At 46.3% G+C, this 26,199-nt stretch overlaps 1 protein-coding gene across 2 annotated transcripts in view; it reads right to left on the bottom strand.

Moving 5' to 3' along the window:
* Window positions 1-256: 256 nt before the first annotated feature.
* Window positions 257-26,199, bottom strand: part of CEP41 (centrosomal protein 41) — a 37,633-nt gene continuing 11,690 nt past the window's right edge. Inside the window, exons 3-11 of one of the 2 annotated variants that reach the window (XM_058654983.1) lie at window positions 17,972-18,019; window positions 12,993-13,054; window positions 11,970-12,051; window positions 5,948-6,092; window positions 4,037-4,188; window positions 3,604-3,671; window positions 1,686-1,797; window positions 1,081-1,296; window positions 257-458 (exon numbers count right to left, since the gene is read on the bottom strand). In XM_058654983.1, coding sequence (XP_058510966.1) covers window positions 310-458; window positions 1,081-1,296; window positions 1,686-1,797; window positions 3,604-3,671; window positions 4,037-4,188; window positions 5,948-6,092; window positions 11,970-12,051; window positions 12,993-13,054; window positions 17,972-18,019 — 1,034 coding nt within the window. In that variant the 3' untranslated portion in view covers window positions 257-309. Of the gene's footprint in view, window positions 459-1,080; window positions 1,297-1,685; window positions 1,801-3,603; window positions 3,672-4,036; window positions 4,189-5,947; window positions 6,093-11,969; window positions 12,052-12,992; window positions 13,055-17,971; window positions 18,020-26,199 lie in introns of both variants that reach the window. The other variant, XM_004592534.3, reaches the window with a different exon arrangement.

Raw genomic sequence — 26,199 nt, 5'->3', positions numbered from 1 at the left:
AAGTAGCAGGATTTAGATCCTGACAAGCTGGACGCCATAAAAAGGCAGAGCCCTTTTTTCTGTATTCAGCTTCCAAGTATTGTATCCACAGACTGAGTATTCCAAACACCGCAGGGAGGACACCAGAGCCTTCTGTGGTCACCTGTGCCTCTGCTCCCCCAAGCTGGCTGTGGGACAGGACAGGCTGCAAAGCCAATCCCACAGGCTTGCTGCTTCCTCCATGGCAGTTTCTGAAAATGACCAATGTGGGAAGGGCTCGGGGCTCCGAAAGGAGAGAAAACATTTATTTGACTAAGCAGGACAAAGTCTTTACTTCCAGGGTTTGCCTTGGGGGTGGCCACTGCTGACTGAGCGCGAGTTGGGCTGGCCAGTGGCGTTCCCGGCAGGCAGGTTCTGGCTGTTGCGGACACCAGGCACCTTGGAGTCTCTTCCGGACAAGTGGGCTTGGTTCGATCGGCCTGAAGAGAGCAAGAAAGAAGGGCAGAGCTGCAGGAACCAGTGCAGGGACAACGCGCCAAGTATACTTTTAAGCTGATAAAGTCTTTGCCTCTAACTCCTTTGAAGCTAATGGAGCGCTTTGCAGCATCCACTGAAAGCCAGTGCTGACTCCCTCATCCCGAGCTCAGCCTGCGCCGGGGGAGGGCACGGTGGAGGGAAGCCCGGAGAGCTATTCTGTCTTCCTCTCTCTATCCCCAGCACCTCCAGTCTGGCCTTCATTCCTTCCGCAGGTGCGATTTGAGGGAAGGTAGGTAATGAGCCAAACAGGGCAGAAAGGCCGACGGTGCCGGCTCTTGCTAGCAGCACAAATGCGCGTAGAAGCAGCACAGGGCAATGGAGCGTGCCCAGAAGGAACGCACATGCCTTATGTTCTGCTTTTCAATGCCCCGAGATGCACACTTTGGTAAATTCTCCTCCGTCTGCGCTCAGTGCCTGGTTCTTGCTACCGTCTGGGATCCCCTTCCTCCCCCCACCCCCACAGCACCTGTAAACAGTGCAGGAATCTAGATACAAGAAGTGAAACTTATCATATGATGAAGGGTGTTCAAAGCTGCATGGAAAACAGGAGGTCAAACATCTTACTCGGATGGTCTGCAGGCCCCTGATCCTCTGCCAGATAATATTCTATTTTTTTCAAGTCTTCTGCAGTAAATCTCCACTTATTCTCAGCTGGGGAGGGTGGCACTTTGGGACTGGATCGTTTCCGAGCAGAACCAAGAGGAAGGGCCTGCTGGCAAGATGCTGGCAGGGACCCGGTAATCAGTCCTTCTGGGAATTTCTGAGCTAAGACTTTCAGACCTAGGCATATAAGACATCAGAAAAAAGCAGCATTAACAAGGGGAGGGGAGGCCAAAACCCAGGGACAAGCTTGCCTGTCTTCTCATCTTGGTCACCAATTTGAAGCCAAGCCAAGCACATGAACTCTTCCTTCACCGTTTCACCATCAAGCAAATTACAACAGCTGTTGTGTGGGATTTGACCCAGGTCTTCAGCATCCATCGGAGTCATGAAGCAACACCACTCAACACCTGTGCTACATGGGGTGCTGGGGGCCGCACATAGGGCCTGACCTGGCAGGCAGTGAGTCTGCATGTCCTTCTAGAACACTACATTCTGGACAGCGTGAAGGGAGAGGGGTCGGTGGCACAGACAACTCTGAGTCCTCAGCAGAGGGCAGCTCTGCTTACCTCCGGAAAGCATGAAGAGGTTTTCAAACCCCCGCTCACACATGGTGGTGGCCGCCTGGCTGGCCAACCTCTCGTCGTCATCGTATAGGATGATGATCTTGCCGTGGGCGTTCTTCTAAGGATCAGATGAGTTAAGGTTCCCAGATTCAAAGACATTCTCCAGAACAAAGCACCAGCCAGGCTCACCCTTCTGAGATGTCCCCTGGCTCCCCGTCCTGCCAGCAGTTAGTAGGCTGCTTCTCCTACCGGCAAGACCAGCTGGTATTCTTTCCTTTCACAGAGTCTGCGATTTAAGACGGCACTAGTGACACTGTTCGACCTTTAGCTCTTGTATCCTTACAATCTTGGAAAGTAAATGTTCTAATTCCCACATTTTATAGACACGATAAAAAAACCTTTTACATCCAACCCCAGTATATTTGCATTTTTTAAAGAAAAGTGGAAACCACCTAAAAATCCAACATAGAAGAATGATGGGTGGACATCTGGTGCAGTGGTTAGGCCATCACGTGGACTATCCTGCCCCCTCTCCTGGTAGAGCCTGGGTCTGAGTTCTGGCCCTACTGCTGAGCCTGGCCTCCATGCAGGAGGCAGCACATGATGGGTCAAATAGTTTGGTCCTTACTTTCCACTTAAGACCCGGATGGAGTTCTTGGCTCCCAATTTTGAACTTGACCAGCCCTGGTTGTTCTAGAAATCTGGGGAGCATACCAATAGATGAGCTCTCTCTCTATCTTTGTTTCTCCATTCTTCAAATAAATTCAGTAAGTAAATTATGTAAAAAGAAGGGGACATTGTGGTGGAATGGGTTAAGCCACCACTTGATTCACCTGTACGCCACATCAAGCGCCTGGGTTCAAACACCTTCTCCTTGTCCAATCCAGCTTCCTGATAATACACCTGAGAGGCAGCACAAAGTTCAAGTACTTGGGTTCCCATCACCCATGTGGGAGTCCCGGATGGAGTTCCTGGCTCCTGGCTTCAGCCCTGCCCAGTCCTGGATACTGCAGGCATTTGGGAAGTGACAGGCAGTGGAAGATCTGTGTGTTAGTGTGTGTGTAAGTGTATGATATTCTGCTTTTAAGTAGATAAAACATTTAAAAAGCACACAGAAATAGAGGAATATCTTCATAAATTATAGTAATGTGGAGTGTTATATAACATTAACACCTCCAGTTGCACCAGCACATTATAGGTACTGGGGTGATGGTACAGCAAGTTAAGCTAGCATCATTTCATGTTGTACCGCTAATCTGAGTTCCAGCGGCTTCATTTCTGATCCAGCTCCCTACCACTGTGCCAACGGAAGATGGCCCAAGTCCGTGCAACCCTGCCACCCCTGTAGGAGATCCTCTTCCTGTGGCTGGTTTGTGTCTGGCCCAGCCCTGCCCACCTCGGGAGTGAAAGAGCAGGGAGGTCCATTGGTCTCTCTGTCACTATGCCTTTCACTTCAAAAAAAATTTAATACATATAAAATATGATTTAACTTTGTTAAAAATACATAGGAGATGGCCTAAAATAAAAATACACTGAAGATATAGCAGGTGTTTGTTCAACTGTGTGATCTATTATACTTTCTTGCTAAATATTTTCCAACATTTGAATTATTTGCTATCTATATGACTTTCATGAATGGAAAAATTACTTTTAAGAAGAAAAATTAGAAAGAAAAGAATTTATTCAGTCTTCTTACGGGAAGACTTATTTCAGAACTCTCACTGGATCACACCCCTTAGCCCTGACTCAGTCAACATGATTTGGAAGCCTGTGCCTACACAGCCAGGTTTCTCAGTAACAGCTCGGGAGCTACATTCTAAACTACGCTAAGTTGCAGTTATCAGAGTCCCTTCAGTTTTCTTAAAATCTGGATCTTATAAGTCTCATAACACCCACTTCCTTAAAATGCAACAAAGGATACATATTCAAGAATATCATTGGAATAAGGGTTCATTGTTCTAGACAGAGTTGCAATTGGGTAACTGTAAGCTGCAAAGAAAACGTTTAGAAAATGTTTAGCTCCCTTAGTACAACATGGCTGTATGTCCTAGCCAAGAGTTAAACATATTTCCAAATTCAATGAGCCATAAACCCAAATACTCTTGTGAATAAAAAAAGCAATGGATCGCGATGAACAAAGCACAAGGCTTCATTATGCTGTTTATGAAGCTCCTGTTTCAAACTCCTGAGCCACCTGCGAACACAAACAGCCTGTCGGGATCATCACGGTGCAGGCACCTCTCCGGGTTTCCCTAACAGACCCAGCTAACAGGTGGGTTCCCGACTGCGCTCCCGGACACTCAAGGACAGGCTCTGTGGAGGAGCGGGGCACCACAGAGCCTCCTCCCGCTTACCTCCAACAATGTGGCACTGCTGGTAAGAATCTCTGTCACGCACGTCCAGCAGCAGGAAGGGGCAGTCAGGGTAAGGTCTGTCTTTGAAGCTGGGTTCCGTTTTCTTCACTGGCCCTTTGTCCAGATCCAGTTCCCCCACACCACTAATGACGCTGCCAAAGTTGACAAAGTGGGTCAGTAGACGCTGGTCCGGGGCGGCTGCTTAGAGGGTAAATGGACTTCTCATGAACAGTAAGGTGAGTGTCTTTTTAAAGATACGTGAAAGGGAAGTGCACAGAGCAGCTCCATGCCCATCTGGATGCAGGATCCCGCTGCCAAGAGGGGATGCCAGCGTGCAGGCGGCCCTACTGCAATGCAAGGGGCAGAGACTGCCAGGCTCCTGCTGCCTCCAGGATCAGGGACAGCCACCGGTGAGAGAAAAAGGGCAGGAGTCAAGCCAATGTTATTTTGTGGAGTCTGAGCAAAGCAAAGAAAGCGGGAGAATAAGGTTCATGGGACAGGAAAAATCAAAGGAAATAATAACCCTATGTCCATCAGTACAGTGACCAGTCCAGTACGGACACTGAACCTTTGTGCCTTCAACAGCTAGCAGCACTTACTCCATCTCACAGGTGACAACACTGTGGTTGAAGAGGCTGATTGGACAGCATTCATACAATGAGACAGACGAAGAACTGGGGTTAAGATGGCAGACTTCATCCCAGAGATTTTGTTTCTAAGACTAAAATTATATCACTGTCACTGGTCAAAGTTAACATTAAAGGAAAAACATGGTGAAAAGATGAACCCAAGCAATGGGACTAGGTGTTACGAACAAAGAGGTGAGTAGTGACATAACGGGACAAGGTGGCGGCTGCTTTCCTAGAAAACAGAAAGGCGCTTAGGCCAACCTGCAGGTCAGTAACACAGTTCCTTTCCCATCTCAGCAAGTCCAATTCTGAGTGTAAATCTCAGAACGGCATCGCGTATATCACATCAGACCACAGGACAGGAAATTTACACGAACCCCACCCTCAGTGAAAGCCCTGCTTGCCCGTCTCTTCTTCAACGCAAACTAGTGTCCTTCCACAAAAGCAGGTGCAAAAAAATAATTACAGTATTGATGATAGCCCGTCCTTTCATTAGTGCAACCATTTGGGGTGGCAGGTCAGCACAGATTCACAACATGGAATGAATCTGTGCCAGGAGGCACAGCACGGAGTAACATCCGCCCAGAGCACGGCGCTTCCTGCCCTGCCCACCTGTTCACGACCAGAGAACCAGGGATGGCACTGTGCCTGATTCTGTGTTTTTTTAAATGACTGGTTATCTTCAATGACTTGAAAGGCTGAGATGGGGAGAGAGAGAGAGAAAGAGAAAAGAGAGAAAAAGGCATCGTCCATCCGTCACTTTACCCCCAGATACACGCAGCAGCCGAGGTCGGCCCAGGCTAAAGCCGGGTGCTTGGCACCTCGTCTAGGCCCCACACGGGCGACAGAGGCCTAAGCACCGGAGTGTTCTATTGTCCCCCGGATGCGTTAGCGGAAAAGTCGGTCAGAAGCAAAGGGGTTGGGACCTGAAGCACAGCACTTTGCCGCCTGCCCGTTATGGACAGCACACAGAAAGCAAGAGGGAGGGAAATCAAACTCTGACTCCAAGGACAGTAGCTGTAAACTAAGCCCTAACACAAACTTACGTGTGGGAGAGCCGAGAAGACTGGAGCTAGGAGTGAAAATTAATAGTCTATGAATATATTCTTACACTCAGAATGTTATGCAAAAGATTTAGAAGGTGGCATTTACAGGCAGAGAAAATGGAAGGGCTGGGATTAAAACGTGAGGCTTCATTACTGCTAGTTCTATTTCTACAGTGATGAATTCACCGAAATTGGCCTGTAGCTTAACCCAAGGCAGACGAATCGGGGGACAGTACCTCTGCAGCGTCGAGCGGCCGGCGTCTCCGGCTCCCACACTGCTGGGGAGCTGCACGGGGCTCGAGGACTGCTCACTCGGGCTCCCTTTCCCATTGGTCCTGGCAGCAGCTTCAGCCTCGGGCTCTGGCGTTGCAGAATCATCATCTTCAATTTTCAAGCAACAAAATAATTAAATTTAACCTTAGGACATGCATTTACTTATTAGACAGTTCCAAGGATATTAAGTCCAGAGAAGGAAATCTTATCATTATTAAATTATTGTGAAGTTCTTAATGCACACGTTTCCCAAAGATGGCAGACCCTTCTGGAGGACCTGGAAGGCCAATACTACTTTTGTAAGATGCTATTTGTGACTTTTACTTAATGCTGATAGTATAAGAAGAAATAGCAGACAAAACTCATAGCCCTTAGTAAACACAAGCACAGCAGCACCAAACTTTCTTAGCAATCATTGCATTTGTGTGTATGCCTGTGCACACACCCACACCCAGTTCTGGCCATCATGTACTGTCACAGTCAACACGGTGCTCTCACGGCCCGTGGGGCGCAGCCAACAGCCCCACACACCCAAGGCCACTATCCGGCAAAGCACCGTGAACTCAGCGAACAGGGCTGGTTCAGCAGCCTTGGTCAGGATTACCATTTTACAGCAACAACAGACCAGACAGCAAAAGTATGGTTGTGTATTTGGCATTTTCTCAAATAAAAATAAATAACCTGAAGTGAAACAAAACCAAAAAACTGCTCTTTTGGAAATGGAATTACTAACAGAGGCTGAAATATGTGCAGCTGCTCCCCCAAACTTAATGACTTTTCTGATGAGATAAATGGCTAAAACAAATGGGACACTTCTGAAAGTATGCAATGAAATTCATCAGTGTTTGGAAGATCTTCGTAACTCACAGGAGCAGTACTTTCCCAAAAGACCAATGCAATGTATTAAAAAAATATATATCATTAGAATTTGGGATAGACCAATGGAGTTAAATGCAAGCGTAAGCAAGGTTCCCTGATACATTTGAGATTCCACCTTACAGCTGAAGCAACCACTTGTCAAGTTTTGATGTAGTATCAAAAACAAAACAAAAACAACACCCTCCCCCCACCCCACAAAAGCAAGCAAACAAACAAAACCCCATGATTCTCTGTAAGGCCTGTTAAAAGATTCCTGTCTTTCCCAGTTCTTGGCTTTCCTTCACTTCCTTCAACCCGGAGAGCGCGGCAAGCGCAGCGAAGGCAGAAGCTGCCTTGGATTAAGCCAGGCACTCTACAAACGCTCTATAAAATAGGTCAAACAACGCCATTTCCAGCAAAACGTGCTCTGGAAACTCAGATGCTTTTCATAATAAATGTTTTTATGTTGGTAAGGAGTGCAGTATTGTGATTTTAAGTAAAGTAATCATTTGTTTTCAATTTAAAGTTTTAACGAACTGTTAATAGACATAATCCACATAAATCAAAGCTCCTTAGGGTCTTCAATAATTCTTAGAGTGGGAGGGAGACTAAAGTCAAAAAGCCTGGGAATTTGGTGCTCTAGCCAATATAATGACAGCAGAAATAAAAATAAGAGGCCTAATAAACATTACATTAAAACTGAGTTTGCACATGACGTAACAATATATCTACAAATTTTGAGAGAATAATATTAGGATGAGGGCAATAAATGAACAGATTTTTAAAAAGCTAACAAATGACATATTTTTTTTAAATAGCAACTAGAAAATAATATGAGAAAAACCCTCATTTTTAGTAACTGAAGCAATCTAACACAGCCTCCCAGTAATAAACTGAAAACAAATGTAAAGGACTCGTTAAAATTTGCAAGCCCTTTAAAAGACTCCGTATTTTACTTTACTTTATTTATCTTATTTTGGGGATTTAAAGAGAGTAAGACACTTTGTGTGTTCCTCCTTGGGTGAATAAAAATGAAATGAGATTCATCCTTTTCAGAATTATTTTTAGCCTTAAAACTAATTCAAATGGGATTAAAAAAGGATTATTAAAGATAAGGAGAGTAAATAAACACACATTAAAAAAATTAAGGGTAATTTGTAGAACTTGCCTTATCAAAACTGTGCAGAACTAAACTAGAATAATTTATCTAATACAGAACATGGAAACAAATCCCAGAATATGCAGAAACTTCATACCCCCACAACACAAATCAGTAGGCAGAGGAATAGATGATCCCCCACATCATAAATCAAACAGGATTACAGATACAGCTTAAAACAATACTACCAAAAGCAGAGAAAATAGCGAAATAATTTATCATGTTTCCAAATTAATGAGTCTAGAGCAGTAAAAGAAAACCCAGCAGTAAAGACTAATCCATCCGACATGGGAACATGCCAACCACAGGCACAGATGATGTGGCACGGTAGATAAATCAGGTGCCGTACCAGCACGCCAGCTGCTCTGCCTCGCATACAGCTGCCTGCTCACACACCCCGGAAGGTAGCAGAGGACGGCCCAGGCACAGAACCCATGTGGTAAAATCAGATGGAGTTTCCTGTCACCGGCCTGCCTGGCTCAGTCCACGCTGTCCTGGCCACATGGGGGATAAGCCAGTGAATGGAAGGTGTCTCTCTCTTTCTCTCTAATGGAAAGCTTCTCTCTCTTTCATTCTGCTTTTCAAACAAGTAAATCTTAAAGAAAAAAGGTTAAAATCACAAAGAAAGGTGAAAAAAATCTGCAACACACGAATGACAAAAGATGGATTACATTTAATTTATAGCTTTTAAAAAAATCAATAATCAAAAAAGCATGTTCACTGGGGTAAAAATGTAAGTAAGGTGAAATGTTTTAACTCATAAATACAGAAGCGAAACCGTTCTCCCGTCCACATGTGCAGGTCCCTGCCTCTAGCCAGACTCACCGTTACATACATGTCTCTCCCGTCCACATGCACAGGTCCTGGGCCTCTAGCCGGACTCACTGTTACATACATGTCTCTCCCGTCCACATGCACAGGTCCTGGGCCTCTAGCCAGACTCACCGTTACATACATGTCTCTCCCGTCCACATGCACAGGTCCTGGGCCTCTAGCTGGACTCACCGTTACATACATGTCTCTCCCGTCCACTGCACAGGTCCTGGGCCTCTAGCCAGACTCACCGTTACATACATGTCTCTCCCCTCCACATGCACAGGTCCTGGGCCTCTAGCCGGACTCACTGTTACATACATGTCTCTCCTGTCCACATGTGCAGGTCCTGGGCCTCTAGCCAGACTCACCGTTACATACATGTCTCTCCCGTCCACATGTGCAGGTCCCTGCCTCTAGCCAGACTCACCGTTACATACATGTCTCTCCCGTCCACTGCACAGGTCCTGGGCCTCTAGCCAGACTCACCGTTACATACATGTCTCTCCCGTCCACATGCACAGGTCCCTGCCTCTAGCCGGACTCACCGTTACATACATGTCTCTCCCGTCCACATGTGCAGGTCCTGGGCCTCTAGCCGGACTCACTGTTACATACATGTCTCTCCTGTCCACATGTGCAGGTCCTGGGCCTCTAGCCGGACTCAGCGTTACATACATGTCTCTCCCGTCCACATGTGCAGGTCCCTGCCTCTAGCCGGACTCACCGTTACATACATGTCTCTCCCGTCCACATGTGCAGGTCCCTGCCTCTAGCCGGACTCACTGTTACATGCATGTGTCTCTCCAGAAACCCAAGCACTCATACTTGAGCACACTGACTTCCTGTTTAAATATCAGAATTCCACTCATGTCGTTCCATAGTTTGTGCTGCACCATACTGCTATTGTTTCATTTTTACCAAAAACATGGAAACTGGTTTAGTTTCCATTTTACAAAGATTTGGTTATTTAGTACTCTTACAAATTAATAAGAAAAAGACAAACATCCTATCAGAAAAATAAAGGAAATGGGATATGAAGTTCTTAGAAGAAGGAATATGTAATGACCAAGCAACACAACACACAGAGACGTGCACAGCTCAGCATCACTACCAAATACAAATGTGTGACACCATTTTTCATCTACCAAATTGATCAATATTTATAACAATGACAGCAGCATGGGCTGCTCCCACGGCTGCTCTGAGCATCCTCAGGGAGTAATCAGAATTATACACCCATCTGTCTAGATTGCAGAATTATTTTACAAAAATGAAAAATCAGGGGAAAAAGGGTAATGTCCTAAACATTATAATTGAATTTGTGGTATATCCAAGTGACAGACTTACGACAGCGCAGCCTCCACAACCCTGCTTTTGAAGTTTATTTAATGACAAAGGAAAGTATGCGTGGAAAAATGTTAATTGAAAACAGCATAATATCAAGCTATACAGACACAGTGTGGACTTGATTCGAGTAAGGAGTGAGATAAGGGGGAAACAGACCAAGTGTTAACAGTGATTCTTATATTTTCTTCTTTATATATTTTTGTAGTTTTTCTAATTTACTAAAAAACATACTTTTATGTCAAGAAGAAGCAATAAACACTGTAGCAAGAGATTTTCATATTCCCTGAAAGATAGCCAATCTACATAGAGACACAATCTGTCCCACAGGCACTCCCGAGTGAATTATTATCTGTGTAGAGCACTAGAAAAACACGAATATTACTCACACATTATGGTGTCCCACTTTACAAGAGCCTATTTCGCTGTGCAAATTTATCTCAGAAGAGAAAATTGCATGTGCCCATATGTTCTGGTGCTGCAATCACAATGATGAATTAAAGGACCAATCTAGGTGCTTATATAACCCGGCTAAAATTGGGAGCACTTGGGCGAGCGGACTCAGTTATCCCCGTTACAAAGAGCCCTTCTTCCTGCGCTGTGTGAGAAGCATCTGTCAAAGATGGATTCCTGCCTGTTTCAGATTCTCTTTAACCTCTCTAACAAAAACCAGCCAGGGGAAGTGATCGTTGAGTTGCACAAAACCAGTGTTCAGTGCTCAGGCTTCCTGAGAAACTTGCCATGCCATCAGAAGTTAAATTCCTGACCTACATTAACCTTAACAAAACATATCCCTTTTGGATAAACAGCCCCATGTTGACCAGAGGAGACTTGGGGGTGAAATAAAGGCCTTAATTCTGTGAGTTCTTTTGTGAGTGTATGAGGGAGCAGCTTTCTTTTGCAACTCTATTTCAGAACCTGCTCTGGAGCTGCCCCGGCTGCCCCTGTACCACTCCAGAGCAGGTGTCTCCAGCTCGCTCCCGCGGTGTCCTGCAGCTCGAGGCACCTGCCTACTCCTCAGCTTCTAGCAGCCTTCGCCTTTGAGCAGAACTTCTCACAGTCTCCAGCCCTTCCTGAGAAAGGCTGCCCTCATGACTGCAAAGCTCCACTCCTCCCTTGGGACTCTGCAACGGCCCTTAAGGATGCTGTGTACGCAGTGGGAAGAAGCCGGCTGCGGCCAGAGACATGTAAGCCTTGCGTCTCAGACCTGTGCTGTCCCACTGAATCACCTTAAGCAAGAAATGTGGCAACTGAAGGTTGGGCTTCTCACGTGGAAGCTCTCTCCTTCCAGGGCTTTCGGAAAGACCTGATAAGAAACCTCACACAAAGAACCTGGACACAGAAATTAAAAAAAAAAAAAAGTGTCCTCCCAGTCCTCCATCACGACAGTCTGCCAACATTAGCAATTTTGTGGTGTCGAATCATTCTCCTCACGGGACACACACACACACACACACACACACACACGACTAAAAATTCTGGCAACATAGCTGCGTGTATCACTCATCTCTGTAGTCTCATAGTGTCTGCGAACTGTGTGTACCAGAAGGCACTAAACACCTGTGGACAAAGTAACTCATTAATAAACACACCCATGACATTGAGAGCTATAAGCAGTAGAGGCAGTAGCCACATTTTTTTTAAAGAAATGAGAACTGACCATTAAAGGACCTACTGGCATCCTTTGAGAGGGACAACCTGATTACGAATTGGGGCTTTCCAGCCCCAGGACCCCGTGAGCGCAACGCTCGATGTGCACAGGTGAGTGAGTGCTTTGGTTTATTCCCCACACCCTCGGCTCTCATTACCTTCTTCTAGCCTTTGAATCTCCTCGGCTGTCACTTCCAGGGTCTGATCAGACTGATCGGAAAGGGAAGCAACCTGGATGACCTGAGAGAAACGATACGAGTGGAAGGTGTGGAAGGTGTGGACGGTGCTTGCCTGCTTGCTCTCAAACAGAGGCACTTCTGTCTCTTACAAGACAGGCAGACACCCACATCAAGGGAGTCTCGTTTCAGGAGGCTGCTGGCTGTCTCTGCTGGAACTGCATCCCAGGCCTCCTTCCTTTTGTGCGTGGTAATTACACTGTGGATGATCATTTGAGAAGCAAAGATTCATTTGAAATACAACACAATAAACTCAGAAGACAAGTCGGGACAATAAACATGAAGAGTTTAAAACTATGCCTTTTTATATATTTTGGTCCTAATGCAACACAGCATGTTTTGAAAATGCAATGCTGACCCATAATAACATAGAATGGTATCCTCAGTTCTCTCCACAACACGGAAATCAATGTGATTATGAATATACCGATTATAGCATTTTACAGTAAAGTAAGTCTTCATTTTCAAAGCACAACATTTTTAAAGTTCCAGCATGAGTTACACAGACGGAACACATGTTTGGGGAGAGACTTAGTGCCCGTAAGTTTCTAATGAAAGGACAAAGTGACTTGCCTAAACTAACAAAACAGCCTTTGGGAGGATAATTTGGCCAAGAACTCAGTCATAGTAAAAAGGAAATCACTTGATTTCCACGGAGAAAAATGCCCAAACTGTCCAGAACACAGGCTTCTGAGTTCTAAATGTAAAACTTCACAAAGCAAAAAAACATAAACCATAAATCTGATCAATGAAAAGTAGAGTATACATGTATGTTACACAATTTTTACCAAAGGCAAGGGGAAAATGTCTCACCATCGATGTGAACACACCTAGCAGAAACCCTCCTCATGTTCCTGTAGGTGGAACACATTAGGTTGAGGAAGCCTCCCCAGCCCGGGACGAACGAGGCAGCCTAGGCTCCGATGGGAAGACGGTCCGACTTACCAGCTGCGCAAAAGTAGTGACTTTCAGTCTCTTGAAAAGCTCGTCTTTTTTGTATCTGTAATCTGAAAAGCAGGATGAGAAAAACACACATCTGGATTAATTCTGCTTTCTTAGAGTCAACACTCTACTTGTCAAGTCACACGGTCTAGGTCTGCCACATGCTTAACAGACGTTCATCTCATTTGACCTCTTTCTCCATCTTCAGCTGGAGTACAGCCATCTTCCTTCTTCCTCTCTGCTTGCTTTGCCCCTTGGGAAACTTAGTCCATCCTATTCCTTTTGCTGTCTTTACCTTGGCCACAAAGTGCAGCAGGCTTCCTGCAGGAGACGTCCAATCCTGACTAAAACAGGGGGGAAGCATCTGCACTTTACAATGAGGACAGACTAGGGACGTTGAGCTGCCCCAGGCCAGAGTGGGAAAGACTCTGCTGTTCCAACAAACTGTGCTGGAGACACAGGACAAAACGTGTGTGTGTGTGTGTGTGTGTGCACGCACCAGGCAGAAGGGGACGCTTAGCTGTGACAATGTGCTGTTGTCAATTTGTCTGCAACCCTATTTCAGTAAAAACCACCATTTGCACTCAGTTTTGCCAGATGAAAACGGAGTTCAGCTGCACAATGGTGTGAAGATAGTTAACATCACTAAAACGTCTACTTAACAATGGTTTGGGGGTAGATTTTATGCATAGTTTTTCAATCACAATAGAAAAAATACAGCATTCACATTTATCTAACAGCTGTGAGATACAATTCAAGCATGGATACTTCTTTACTTGAGGTAGTCATTATTTACATCAAATAAGCATTGACTAGAAACTGAGCCAATCCCACTTTCTCCAACATCCCTCCCTGTCCCACCTGCAGGACGCGAGGATCCAACCCTGAGGGTGGACTGGGAATGCCGGGCTGCTGGCCCAAAAACACACGGATGCACAGACTTGGTGGAAAAGAGTGCCTCCCTCTTTATTTTACTCCTCATATATGTACCTTCTTCTCTGGGGAGGGGTGGAGGGGAGGGGGTTCCTGGAAGTAATTATCTTCCTTGAAGCAGGGGAGGAACTAATCATCTATATTGAAACAGGGAGGAACTAATCATGTGAACAGGAACAAGGGTGGAGGTTCTGTTCCGCTGGCTTTACACGGGATGTTCTGGCCTAATATCCTGCTTTCCGTGGCCCTGCTTGCCCAAGGCAGGCTTGGCAATGCAACAGGCTGTCGGGCAGGCCAAGTCTGTGGCTCCTAACACCTCCCAGAGGCACACATTTAAACACTTAGTTTCTGCCAGTTTTTCTGAGCATGACTGTCAGTTCTGGGGAATCTTCAGTGCTGAGCTTGGCCAGCCCTTGTCCTTCCCTCCTTCTCTGGGCTTCCATATTGGTGCCCCTGTTCCTTAGATACTGCCTCGTTATTTCAGCATGACTAAAGATCAGAGGCAACACTGCTATGGCCTTCACAGCATGAATATCTCATAAACCAAGAGTCCGAGCCACAAAGAGATAGCAGGGGTTGCCAATCATGTACATTAGGCTTATAAAATCGGCAGAGACCAAATGGTTAGCGGGTCACACAGCTTGATTTGCAGAACACCTTGACAGAGCTGGGAAATGACACTGTTACACACAAGCTCAATATAAACGTGTCAAAGCTTTTTCTTACAGGGAATTAAAGCTTCTCTTTTCTAAAATGCCCTAAAGAGAGCAAGTTAGCAAACAAACTATTATTTCTAGAAAATTCTTAGTAGAGTTCTTCTGGACATAACAAATCCTCCAATGAAGTTGCCGTGGAGTGTGCGGAGCCCGCCCGGATCGGGTTGAGAAGTGCGGCTGAGCAACCACACTGCTCCTGTCACTACAGGCCGCCTGAAGTCATTTATGCAAATCCAAGCCAGCTGATGCTGACTGCTTCAGCAACAGCTCCCAAGCAGTTCACTCTGACATGCACGGACACTCCTGGTAGTTCTGTCGACTGAAATACTGCTAAATGCAGAATGTATAAAATCCCTTTAACCAATAGACATTCCCGTAGACAAAAAGGCGTCCCTGCCCTGTCCCGGGCACTGGTGTTCCCACCCCTGCTGCCAGGCCCACTGCAAGTCCCCGGCCTCCTGGGCTCCGAACTCCACGTACCTGGTTCTGGTTTGGGAGGGCAGCCGTCGGCAGGACTTTCTGACATGACTGCTCCGAGATAACAGAACAAACCAGATGTCTTGCAGTCAGTTTTAAACTAAAAAAGGAAGGCTCGGTCCGTCCTTGCAAGGGTGAGCAGAGCTTCGAGAACGGAGCTTCTGCTCCCGTGGCCCACTCCGGTCACACTGTGTGGACCACAAAGAATTCTGGCTTCTGATACGTTTATCAAGGATTGCTCCTCCAGTAAGTCTGGAGCCCAAGTCTGTCTGTCTCTCGAGTTACTGGAAGGACAGAGACCTGACTATCTAGGATGGCTCGGCTGGGCCCATCCAGTGTCATCTAACCACCAGACTCCAAGAATAGGCTTTGTCGGCCATCAACAGACGCGGTGTCCGCTTTCCCGGGGCACAGCTGAGTGAATGTTCAGATTACAAGGGTTCTGTTACAGTGTGCTGTTAGCAAAGGGAAGTTGGACTCGCAGGGGAAGACAAATCAAAGGAAGTCGCAGAGCAAGGTTTGTGATTTCACAGAAAGCCACGGCATCTGAGGTAACTCGAGCAAAGTGATCGGTCTAGGTTGAGCCAGGACAATGCTCTCCTCCCTCCTGACCCAAAAGAACACCTGGAGCAGGAGGTAGGAGCGGAAAAGGAAAGGCCTTCCACAATGCAGATGCTGGGGCAGAGCCTAAAGTAACTCCAGGGAGTCGGTGGAGCCTGTAAAACCAGGTGAGGGAGCCTCTGCGTGCCTGCAGAGCACCCTGCTGCTCCCTCCCGGTGAGGGAGCCTCTGCCTGGGGAGCACCCCGGTGTTCCCTCCAGGTGAGGGAGCCTCCCCCTGCCTGCGGAGCACCTGCTGCTCCTGGTAATGCACTCCGCCGCACCGGGCCCTCCTTCGGGAAACCACTTCCACTGCACAACTCGCATGGTTTTAAACACTGCTACTCGGTTTAGGACTTAATTGAAGAAACCAGTATCTTTACTGAATTTTACAAGTCACAAGCCTAGTCTACCTTTTATTCTTAGCTCCTTTAAATTTTTTTTTATGTGCCCGATGGTTTTTCCTTTTTTTTTTTTTTAACATTAATTTGGTAAAACACACTTATTGATTTTAAACTGTTAAAAACATTTTATACCTCTAATAAATCCTACTTGTTTAAAAAACATACATAGGCACACACACAGATTTAAATCTTAATGTAACCATGCTGTGCTTTTGGGGAATGTCAGACAAGGCTTTGCCAGTCTGGGGAGGAAGGGGACATTTTTATGGGACAAATTCCTGGTGACAGCATGTGATCTGACACTCAGCGACAGAGGAGGGCAGACTCCAGCCCCAACCAGCGGCAGGCCAGTGGCTCTGCCGGCCTCGGGAGGAGTCAGCAAGACAACGAAGAAGTGTAGGTAAGTAAACACAATTTTTTTCCTATAGTTTGAAAGCTTAATATACATTTTTACACATCTACAGCATACATACTTATATAATGATATAAAATATATAAGAAGAGCAGGAGATTGTGACATTATACATTTTACAACAAATGCCTGTAACACTACCCTTATGGTTGAACATGACATAAAAGAAAACAACAAAAAACCAAAACAGAGCCAGCGCAAAGCTGCTCCTAAGTTCATGTTTACCGTCTAGTTTTCCAATACTGCAGCAATTCAAAAGGGACATTATCATCTTACGTTAAAAGCTCTGCTGTGTTTAAAGAAAAAAACCACAGTTCTGGCATATTCTGGATTTGTAATTTTCTCTTCCAAGAAGATGTATATTCCCAGAGCCAAGTTCTGAAGTGTGATCTATCAGAGTGCTTCACTGCCATTAGCTAAACATCTCCCTAACACAGGCCTCTCCTACGGAAGGTATGAACAAATTCATCTTCAAAAAGAGATGCTTCTATTTTTTTAAAAAATATTCTAGCCACTGTGTACATTTTGCATCCGTTTTTAGACACAGATTGAAAAACGGTGACCCTGAACAAGGGCAATGCAGTCGATGATTCGCAAGCAGCGTATTTTTGCAGATTAGTTTTTAAAAAGGATGTGCATGAAATAAACTTTTTAATTAAAAGAAAACAGACTGTAAGGAGTTGATAATGCATAACATTTTATGAGTAAGCCTTCTTTCTCATACCTCTACGTCTTTCTTGAATGACTTTCTAATTCTGTACTCTCAAGAATGAGATAAAGGAAACACCCTTATGCCCGTCTCAGGTACAGACAAAAGAGGAAGACGGGACATTGAACACCTTCCCCAAGCCCGTGATGCCTGCAGTGTAGTGAACCTAGAACCTGGCTCCACATTGCTCCAGCAGAGCCACCCACCAAGCCTCACTCCACATTTCCACGTCAGGTTTGCCTCTGGGATGCAAGCCACAGGCCATGGTCTTAGGAGCTAAACTGGCTGCTGCCCACTGCCCACTGTCTTGCATGTTCTGTGCCCACTAGGCTCACTTGATTCTGTCCGTGTGTGTCAGCTGTGGAGTGCTGAACTTAAGGACCAACTTAGAGAACAACTACCGAGTTCTATTTTCCCCAAACATCAATAGTATATTGGTACTCTACATCAGTAGTATATTGGTACTCTACATCAATAGTATATTGGTACTCTGCATCAATAGTATATTGGTACTCACTTTACGTCAACAGTAGATTGGTACTCACTTTACATCAACAGTAGATTGGTACTCACTTTACACCAACAGTATATTGGTACTCTGCATCAATACTATATTGGTACTCACTTTACGTCAACAGTAGATTGGTACTCACTTTACATCAACAGTATATTGGTACTCTGCATCAATAGTATATTGGTACTCACTTTACATCAACAGTAGATTGGTACTCACTTTTTTTGATCTCCTCTAGCTTCTCAATGTACTTAGTCATACTGTTACCTGAAAAGAACATAAGGACTTTTAGATTCGCCTTCAGTGAAGGAAGTGAGTGAACACAGAACACACACTCCTAAGTTCTGTCCTCTTTACAGGCGTCTGGAGAGCAGCAAACAGGCCACACACAGTAGTAACCGGTTTTTTGGATCACACAGCATCCTTAAAGATGATGACCAGACAAGGGTTTGGTCAAATGTGTTTGGGCTGGGGTGCATGCCCAGGGATAACTTTGAACTCCCAGCCAATAGAAACGGTCATTTTATACCAACTTGCCTTTTCAGTCAAGGCTTTCTTCCTGCTTTTAGCTCCCATAATCTTTGTGGGGAAAACAGAGAAGGCAAAGGAAAGCAGAAATGTTCTCTGAATGTCTCCGATCTGTCCTTGTGGCCACTTGGGCAACACTTTCCTCTCCACTGCCTTCGTGGTTCCCTCCTCTTTGCTGAACTTGGGTGTTGTACCGCTGGTGTAGCGATGCGGTCCGAGCAGACCACACAGCCCGGACGCCAGCACGCACACGCCTGGGCTTTGCTGGGAAATGGCAGCAGACGCCCGCAGCCGTGGCGAGTCCCCAGCTCGGGGCTGCAATGCCAGATTCTGGCCAAGGTGCTTTGGAGTTTTCTTACTTTAAAAATGGTTTGGGCCTGGTGCCGTGGCCTAGCGGCTAAAGTCCTCGCCTTGAACGCCCCGGGATCCCATATGGGCGCCGGTTCTAATCCCGGAAGCTCCACTTCCCATCCAGCTCCCTGCTTGTGGCCTGGGAAAGCAGTCAAGGATGGCCCAAAGCCTTGGACCCTGCACCTGCATGGGAGACCTGGAGAAAGTTCCTGGCTCCTGGCTTTGGATCGGCACAGCACCGGCCGTTGCGGTCAATTGGGGAGTGAATCATCGGACGGAAGATCTTCCTCTCTCTCTCTCTCCTCCTCTCTGTATATCTGACTTTGTAATAAATAAATAAATAAATAAATAAATAAATAAATAAATAAATCTTTTTAAAAAATGGGTCAGAATCATTCTGGTTTCCAAATGAATTATGAATTAAATTCTAGCCCTTGAGCCAGAGCTTTCTCTCTCTTTCTTTCCCATTGGGAATATTTCAGTTTCATTCAATTCAACACAGCAAGCTATCTCAGGCACTTAAAAAGTATGGCAAAAGGAAAACATCCAAAAACAATCTCTCATTTCTAAAAAAGAGAACTTCTCACTTCTTAGGTCTGCAGGACCTAGTCAGATGGAGGAACTATTTAACGGCATCTACTGATTTTTTAAAAAGATTTATTTATTTATTTTTTATTGGAAAGGCAAATATACAGAGAAGACGGAGAGATCTTCTGACACTCTTCAAGTGGCTGCAATGGCTGCAGATGAGTCAATAAGAAGCCAGGAACCAGGAGCTTCCTCTGGGTCTCCCATGCAGGTACAGTGTCCCAAGGCTTTGGGCCATCCTTGATTGCTTTCCCAGACCACAAGCAGGGAGCTGGATGGGAAGTGGAGCAGCCAGGAGATTTGGGATCCTGGCGCATGCAAGATGAGGACTTTAGCCACCGTGCTGGGCCCTTCTACGGAGGTCTTAGGACACACTATGCAGCTCAGGCTCAGAAAGGGCTCAGCGCAGTCCTGGATTGCGACACTGTCCTTGCAGGAGCAGCTGGGGCTGCTGGGAACACCTGAGTCTCGGAGAACGCCCCAGCGTCACTCAGAAACACGCCGAGAGCCCCTGTGGGTTCTTGTCACCACAGCTGAGCACAGCAGAAGCCACAAGCCTCCTCCTAGTTCAAGGCCGACCTGAGGGTCAGAGGGAAGGGGACAGCATGGGTGGCCGAGCTTCCTGCAGGCCTGTTCCTAACATATTTTACGTCGTAGCTCTTGGTGACGTAGCCTGAGTCCCTGGCTGCTGTGTGCTGTTGACACAGTGGTCAGTGTCTTTTGGTAGGGAATCTTCAAGCTGTCTAGTTAGAAAACTAAGAAACAAAGAGCATTATTGATTTCTCCAGTGACGCAGCAAGTTGATGACTAAGCCAGGATTTGCTCTCCCCACCTCCTGGTTTCTAATATGGCTTTTCTAGTTGCTGAAAACATAACCCATCTGGAGATGTATCTGTAGCAAGTGTTGCTTCTTCAATAGTGACAGGTGGGGACCATTTTCTGCTACAAATGCCCCCAGGGGAAAACAGCAGCCAACTTTATAAAGTTTGTATTATTAAAACATCACATTTCTAAACGGTAGCAGTTTCTACTAACAAAGGGTCTGAAGCGGATTTCCTTATGAATGGCACATGTCTTCCAGGGTGCCCATGGGCAGCCCCTCACAACAGTGCTGTCTTACCTGTTGTGCAGAAGGCCGAGAAACGAAATCTTTTGCAGTTACAAAAATATTTGGCAAATATAGAACATATCCCAGAGGCTATTAATAAGCAGCTCTTTTCATTTTAGATATTCACTTTGACCAGGAATGGGGGAAAAGAATGATTTCTGTTCTGCTGCAAGTGGAGAAATAAGGGCTGCCATTCCTACAAAGATCCCCAGAGATGATGTCAGCAAGAAAAGGACATCTTGCCCACTGCGCAGATCTACGTGGCTATTGTACTGTTATCTAGTTGCACTTGAAACTGATTATACTACTTTTTTAAATGCCTGGAAATCAATCAATTTCATAATTCATATATTTAAAAATATTTCTGTGTCTTAAGGCCATCAGAAAGCCAAGAAGAAAACAAGGGGAAGGCACTCAGCCTTTCAAGTTTCAATACAGATGACTTCATCCCTGGCTGCTTGATGCCCTGCCCCAGCTCCTGGCCCCAGCTCTACCCTCCAGCTCCTTCCCTAGCTCCTGGCCCCCAGCTCCTTCCCTAGCTCCTGGCCCCCAGCCCCTGCCCCCAGCTCCTGCCCCAGCTCCTGTCCCAGCTCCTTCCCTAGCTCCTGTCCCAGCTCCTGCCCCAGCTCCTTCCCTAGCTCCTGTCCCAGCTCCTGCCCCCAGCTCCTGCCCCAGCCCCTGCCCCCAGCCCCTGCCCCCAGCTCCTGCCCCAGCTCCTGCCCCCAGCTCCTGCCCCAGCCCCTGCCCCCAGCTCCTGCCCCAGCCCCTGCCCCCAGCTCCTGCCCCCAGCTCCTTCCCTAGCTCCTGCCCCAGCTCCTGCCCCAGCTCCTGTCCCAGCTCCTGCCCCCAGCTCCTGCCCCCAGCTCCTGCCTCCAGCTCCACCCTCCAGCTCCTGCCCTAGCTCGTGGCCCCCCCCCCCTCCACCCTCCAGCTCCTGCCCCCAGCTCCTGCCTCCAGCATCCAGCCATCTAGACCAGGCTTTGATGAGACGAAAACAGGAGAGTCTGGCCTAGCGGTTGGCTGGGACACCTGTGTGCCCCACTGGAGTGCTTGGGTTCCACGATGGTCTCCGTCGGGATCCTTATCCTAGCTTCCTGTTAAGGGCACCTCGGCAGGTAGCAGGTGACAGCTCAAGGAGTGATTCCTGCCCCCACATACACCACCTGGGTTGAGCTCCCAGTTCCAGGCTTTAGCCTGGCCCCGTCTTGGCCACTGTAAGCATTTGGGGAATGACTGAAAACATGGGTACTTTGTCTCTTTGCCTCTCAAATAGATAAGCAAAAAGAAAAACCACTGCTTACCGAATAAAATGTAAGCTCCCTGTTCTATTAATGGAAAGTGCAAGCAGCTAACCTACCCCATCTCTTCAACACTGTCTTAACTGCTGTATGACAAACCTCTGTAGTGCTAGGCTCTTTACTGCGTTGGCTTCTCCCACTGCTGAAACTTACACCACTCAGCTGACCACTCCCAGCATTTTTCACTGGTTAAGACATCATCTGCCTTACCTACACCTTATCAGATGGAATGCTCAAGGCCCTCCCCCCTTTATTCTTTCACTAATATAGGACATGGTCAAAGCTATTTAATGAAGTACACTGTGGAAATGTAGCTGAAAAATCCTTGTGAGTTACTAAGGTAAGTCATCATATCCTGATTTAGTCTGAGTTCTTTTGCACACTTAGTGTTCTTTAGACTATGCACAACTTGATTTATACACGGTATGTATCAGCTACTATTTATGTGATCTATATTGTGCAGAGTTGGGAGCAGTGTGAAGCCTATGTTTAGCTCCTGCTTGTCTGCAACCTGCTCTGCATATAACAGAAGCTGCAACGGAAACCAGAGCAAGAACCCAACTATACAAAGAGCGCTGTGCAAGGACCTACAACTGCTCGAGTGACTCATTCATTAGATTTTTCCCCATTGTTTTCCTACACTTCAATAACATTATTTGTCCTGAGCCAGTAAGGGAAGCAGTGATCACGAGCAACAGTAATCTAAACTGGGTAAGATTTACAAGGCACGAGCTCTGTTGCTACGATACAACTCTATGGCTTTATTTTTCTTTAATATTTTCCTCCTCCACAGCGCAGTTCTTTTGGCTGGAAGGAGCAGAAGGCCTGAGAAGAGGCACAGTGCGCCTTTGTTCATCTCAGTACCTTACACGTGTGCATAGCGCCTTCTTGCCTGTCACAGCTTTCATACACGTTCCTTCCTGTGACGCAAAAACAGAATTAAAAATCAAATTAAAAAATGAAGAGTCCCTAGCCTGAAATGGGTTTGAGTGTAAGATCAAGGCCATTAGCACGTAAGCACTAACAGGAAGAAGGGAGTAGGGAAGACAGAAGGCAAGCCAATTGTACAAAATGAAAAGCAAGGCCACAGAAGCCTGAGAGTAAAAGGTCCGCGGAATGTTTGGGCGCCTGGAACCATCTGACACGAGCCTGACTAGCTCCCGGTGAGGCAGAGTGCAGCCTGAGCGGGAGGCCTGAGGAGGCAAAGGTCCGGGCCTGGCCCCTCGCCGGGCGGATAGTGCCACAGCGTGTGTACCCAGAGGGCCGCGAGAAGACGCAAGGGCCCTGCACGGGGACAGCACACATGCCACCAGGGGATTCACCAGAAGCACAGTCCGCTCATGGCATAGTCTGGCAACGCTGCGGAGCTGGGAGACACACTCAGGCACCTATGGAACAAAAGAAATACTGGAAGTTCAAATAATTCTGCGACTTCTAGCCAGGGCTGGACTTCAGAGTGTGGGTGTCAAGTTTAGAAGCAGCAAGCCTTGAGCCTGGAGGAGGGGTCCGTCCACAAGCTCAGCAGGAGACGTGGGCGAAAAAGGAGATTCCTTGTGGCTAACCGCACCGCTCACTGTTTCCAGAACACATCAAGGACCTTCTACTTAGCCCAGGCGTGAGGATCGCTCACTCACCGCTCTGCCTATTTCCATTGCTTTGATTGCAAACCTGAAAAACACACCTCTGATGGGAACTCCTTCCTTACGTGGGTTAGAAGACGCCCCTTGCTTTCTTAATCAGAACTACCCACCACCTTTTTCACCTCACAGCACACACAGAAATGATAATATTTGAACAAAATGCTGGGTTTGGAGAAGCCCTTGGGTCCTGCAGACGACCTAAAAGGCTGCCAATGATTATTATCTGCGTATAACCCAAATCCTGCACATCAGGTGCAAAACTTCTCTGCACAGAGAGGTAAGCCACACATTCACACTGCAGATAAAAAAAATTGTTTTAAAGCATCTCTTCCCTAAGTTGACTTTAAAATAATTTAAAATTTGAGGGGCTGGCACCAGGGCGTAGTACGCTACTCCTCTGCCTTTGTAGCCAACATTCCATACGAGAACCACTCTACTTCCCATCCAGCTCTCTGCTTATGGCCTGGGAAAGCAGTGGAGGATGGCTCAAGTTCGTGGCTCCCTGTATCAATGTGGGAGACCCGGAAGAAGCCCCTAGCTCCTGGCTTCGGATTGGCTCAGCTCTAGCTGTTGCAGTCATTTGCAGAGTGAACCAGTGGACTGGAGATCTCTGCCTCTCCTCTCTCTGTAACTACCTTTCCAAGAAAGAGTGACTAAATCTTAAAATAATTAAACTTTGAAATAAAATGAACCCACTAGAATAAGATTTCTCAACCACGCTGACTTGAGCATGCCCGGGCTTAACCATGGGGTGTGCCTTGGCTCTTCCAAAAGCAATTTCAAAGCTAGTGGGCAACTTCCGCCTCCAGGACAGGGTACAAGGACTTTCTCCATTCCTCCAGCTAAGTGCAATCAAAATCTTGGGGAGCTCACACAATGGGAGAAAATACTTGCAAATCATATTTCTGATAAGAGTCTAGCATTTAGAATATATAAAATAACTCTAATAAGCCAGCAATAAGAAGTAAAATAACACAGTTTGAAAACAGGCAAATGGTTTTAACGGATATTTCTCCATAGGAGAAAAACTACAGCCAATAAACACACGGAAGGGTGCTCAACATTAGTCATAGAAACATGCAAATTCAAGCCACAATGAGATACCACGTCACGCCCACAACAATGGCTAATATCAAAATGATGGACAGCAATGAGCAGTGTCAAGGATGTGGAGAAATAGAACCCTCCTACACTGCTCGCGGGAAGGTCAAGGGCAATGGCTGCTTTGGAAAACAGTTTGGCAATTCTCCAAAGGAGTAAACACAGCATTACACTGTGACCAGCAGCACCCAGGAAAACTGGTGTACGAGCACATACAAACTGTATACACTGATGTCCAGGCCAGCCGCCAGGGCCGGAGAGCATCAGCCCCTGATGGCAGCAGAGCCACGACACAGGCTGGTTATCCACAGTACGTCACATTACAGGTCAGCCTTAAACCATCCCACAAAGGGAAGAAGCCAGTCACAAAAGACTACAGACTGTATGATTCCAGCACATGAAATGTTCAGAATAGGCAATGCCACAGAAACTGAAACAAAATTATTGCTTACTCAAGCGTAGTAAAAATGTCAATTTTTTGGGCCCAGCACAGTAGCCTAGCAGCTAAAGTCCTTGCCTTACATGCGCCAGGATCCCATATAGGTGGTGGTTCTAATCCCGGCAGCTCCACTTCCCATCCAGTTCTCTGCCTGTGGCCTGGGAAAGCAGTTGAGGACGGCCCAAAGCCTTGGGACCCTGCACCCGCGTGGGAGACCTAGAAGAGGTTCCTGACTCCTGGCTTTGGATTGGTGCAGCTCCAGCTGTTGCGGCTGCTTGGGGAGTAAATCAGTGGATGGAAGATCTTCCTCTCTGCTTCTCCTCCTCTCTGTATATCTGCCTTTCCAATAAAAATAAAATAAATCTTTAAAAAATGTCAATTTTTCCCAAGTTGATAAGCACGCTTAATCCCACTCCTACAGAAATCTCAGGAATGGTTTAATAAATGTCATTAAGACTATTCTAAAATTCATATGCAAGTAACAGAATACCTAAAATAACTCTGCCGAGAGGAAGTATTCAGTTTGCCACATGGTTACGATAATCAGGCCCAGGTGACATCAGCAGAGGGCAGGCACACAGGCTAAGGGGACAGAATGGACACTCCAACACTGAGCCATGCAGACAGGCCCAGTTAGCTCTGAAAAAGGGCAACATGCAGTTCCAGGGAGGACACAGTGCAAAGTTAAGCCTGATCCAAGTCACATGTGCCTAGCGTCAACATTATGTCCCAATGTATCCTTGACCTCAAATGGTAAAACTCTGAGAAAACCATGATAGAAAAAAATATTGGGATTTAAGTGAATAAAAGAATTGACAGAAAAACCATGATCAGTGAAATGAAAAATTGATAAAAACAGACATCAACATGAAAAGACAAATGGCAAGGACCAGAGACTATAATATGTAAGGAACTCTAAAATGCAACAGTTAAAAGAGCAAACAATTAGAAAGAGGTGAAAGTCATGAGGAGACATACAGAAAACAAGCCAACGGGAGAACACACACATCAGCCATTACGGAAATTAAACCGCACCACGCACCTGCCAGAAGGCTGAGACAAGAGCAGGTGCCGCAAACGCTGGTGAGAACGGGCAGCAGGTGAGGCGGTGCCTCACTCCGAGAAAGGCTGGCTAGTGTCATATATACAGAGAAAAGTGTGTGCATCTATATATTGTTTGCATGCATTTACATACGTACATGTATGTACATATATGGACACACACAAACTACATCACAGTCTAGCAGTAGTACTCCTGGGCATTTATTCCAGAGAACTCAAGATTTAGGTTCACATAAAAGCACACACATAAACATTCATACATTTTTATTGTAACAGCCAAAAAACATCAGGATGAGTGAAAAAAAAAACTCAACCAAATGGTTTTATACTTT

This window comes from Ochotona princeps, chromosome 25 (assembly GCF_030435755.1).
Source record: "Ochotona princeps isolate mOchPri1 chromosome 25, mOchPri1.hap1, whole genome shotgun sequence".
In the NCBI taxonomy this organism is placed as follows: domain Eukaryota; kingdom Metazoa; phylum Chordata; class Mammalia; order Lagomorpha; family Ochotonidae; genus Ochotona; species Ochotona princeps.
Note: the sequence above shows the minus strand (reverse complement) of the source record. Positions and strands in the feature narration are given on the sequence as shown.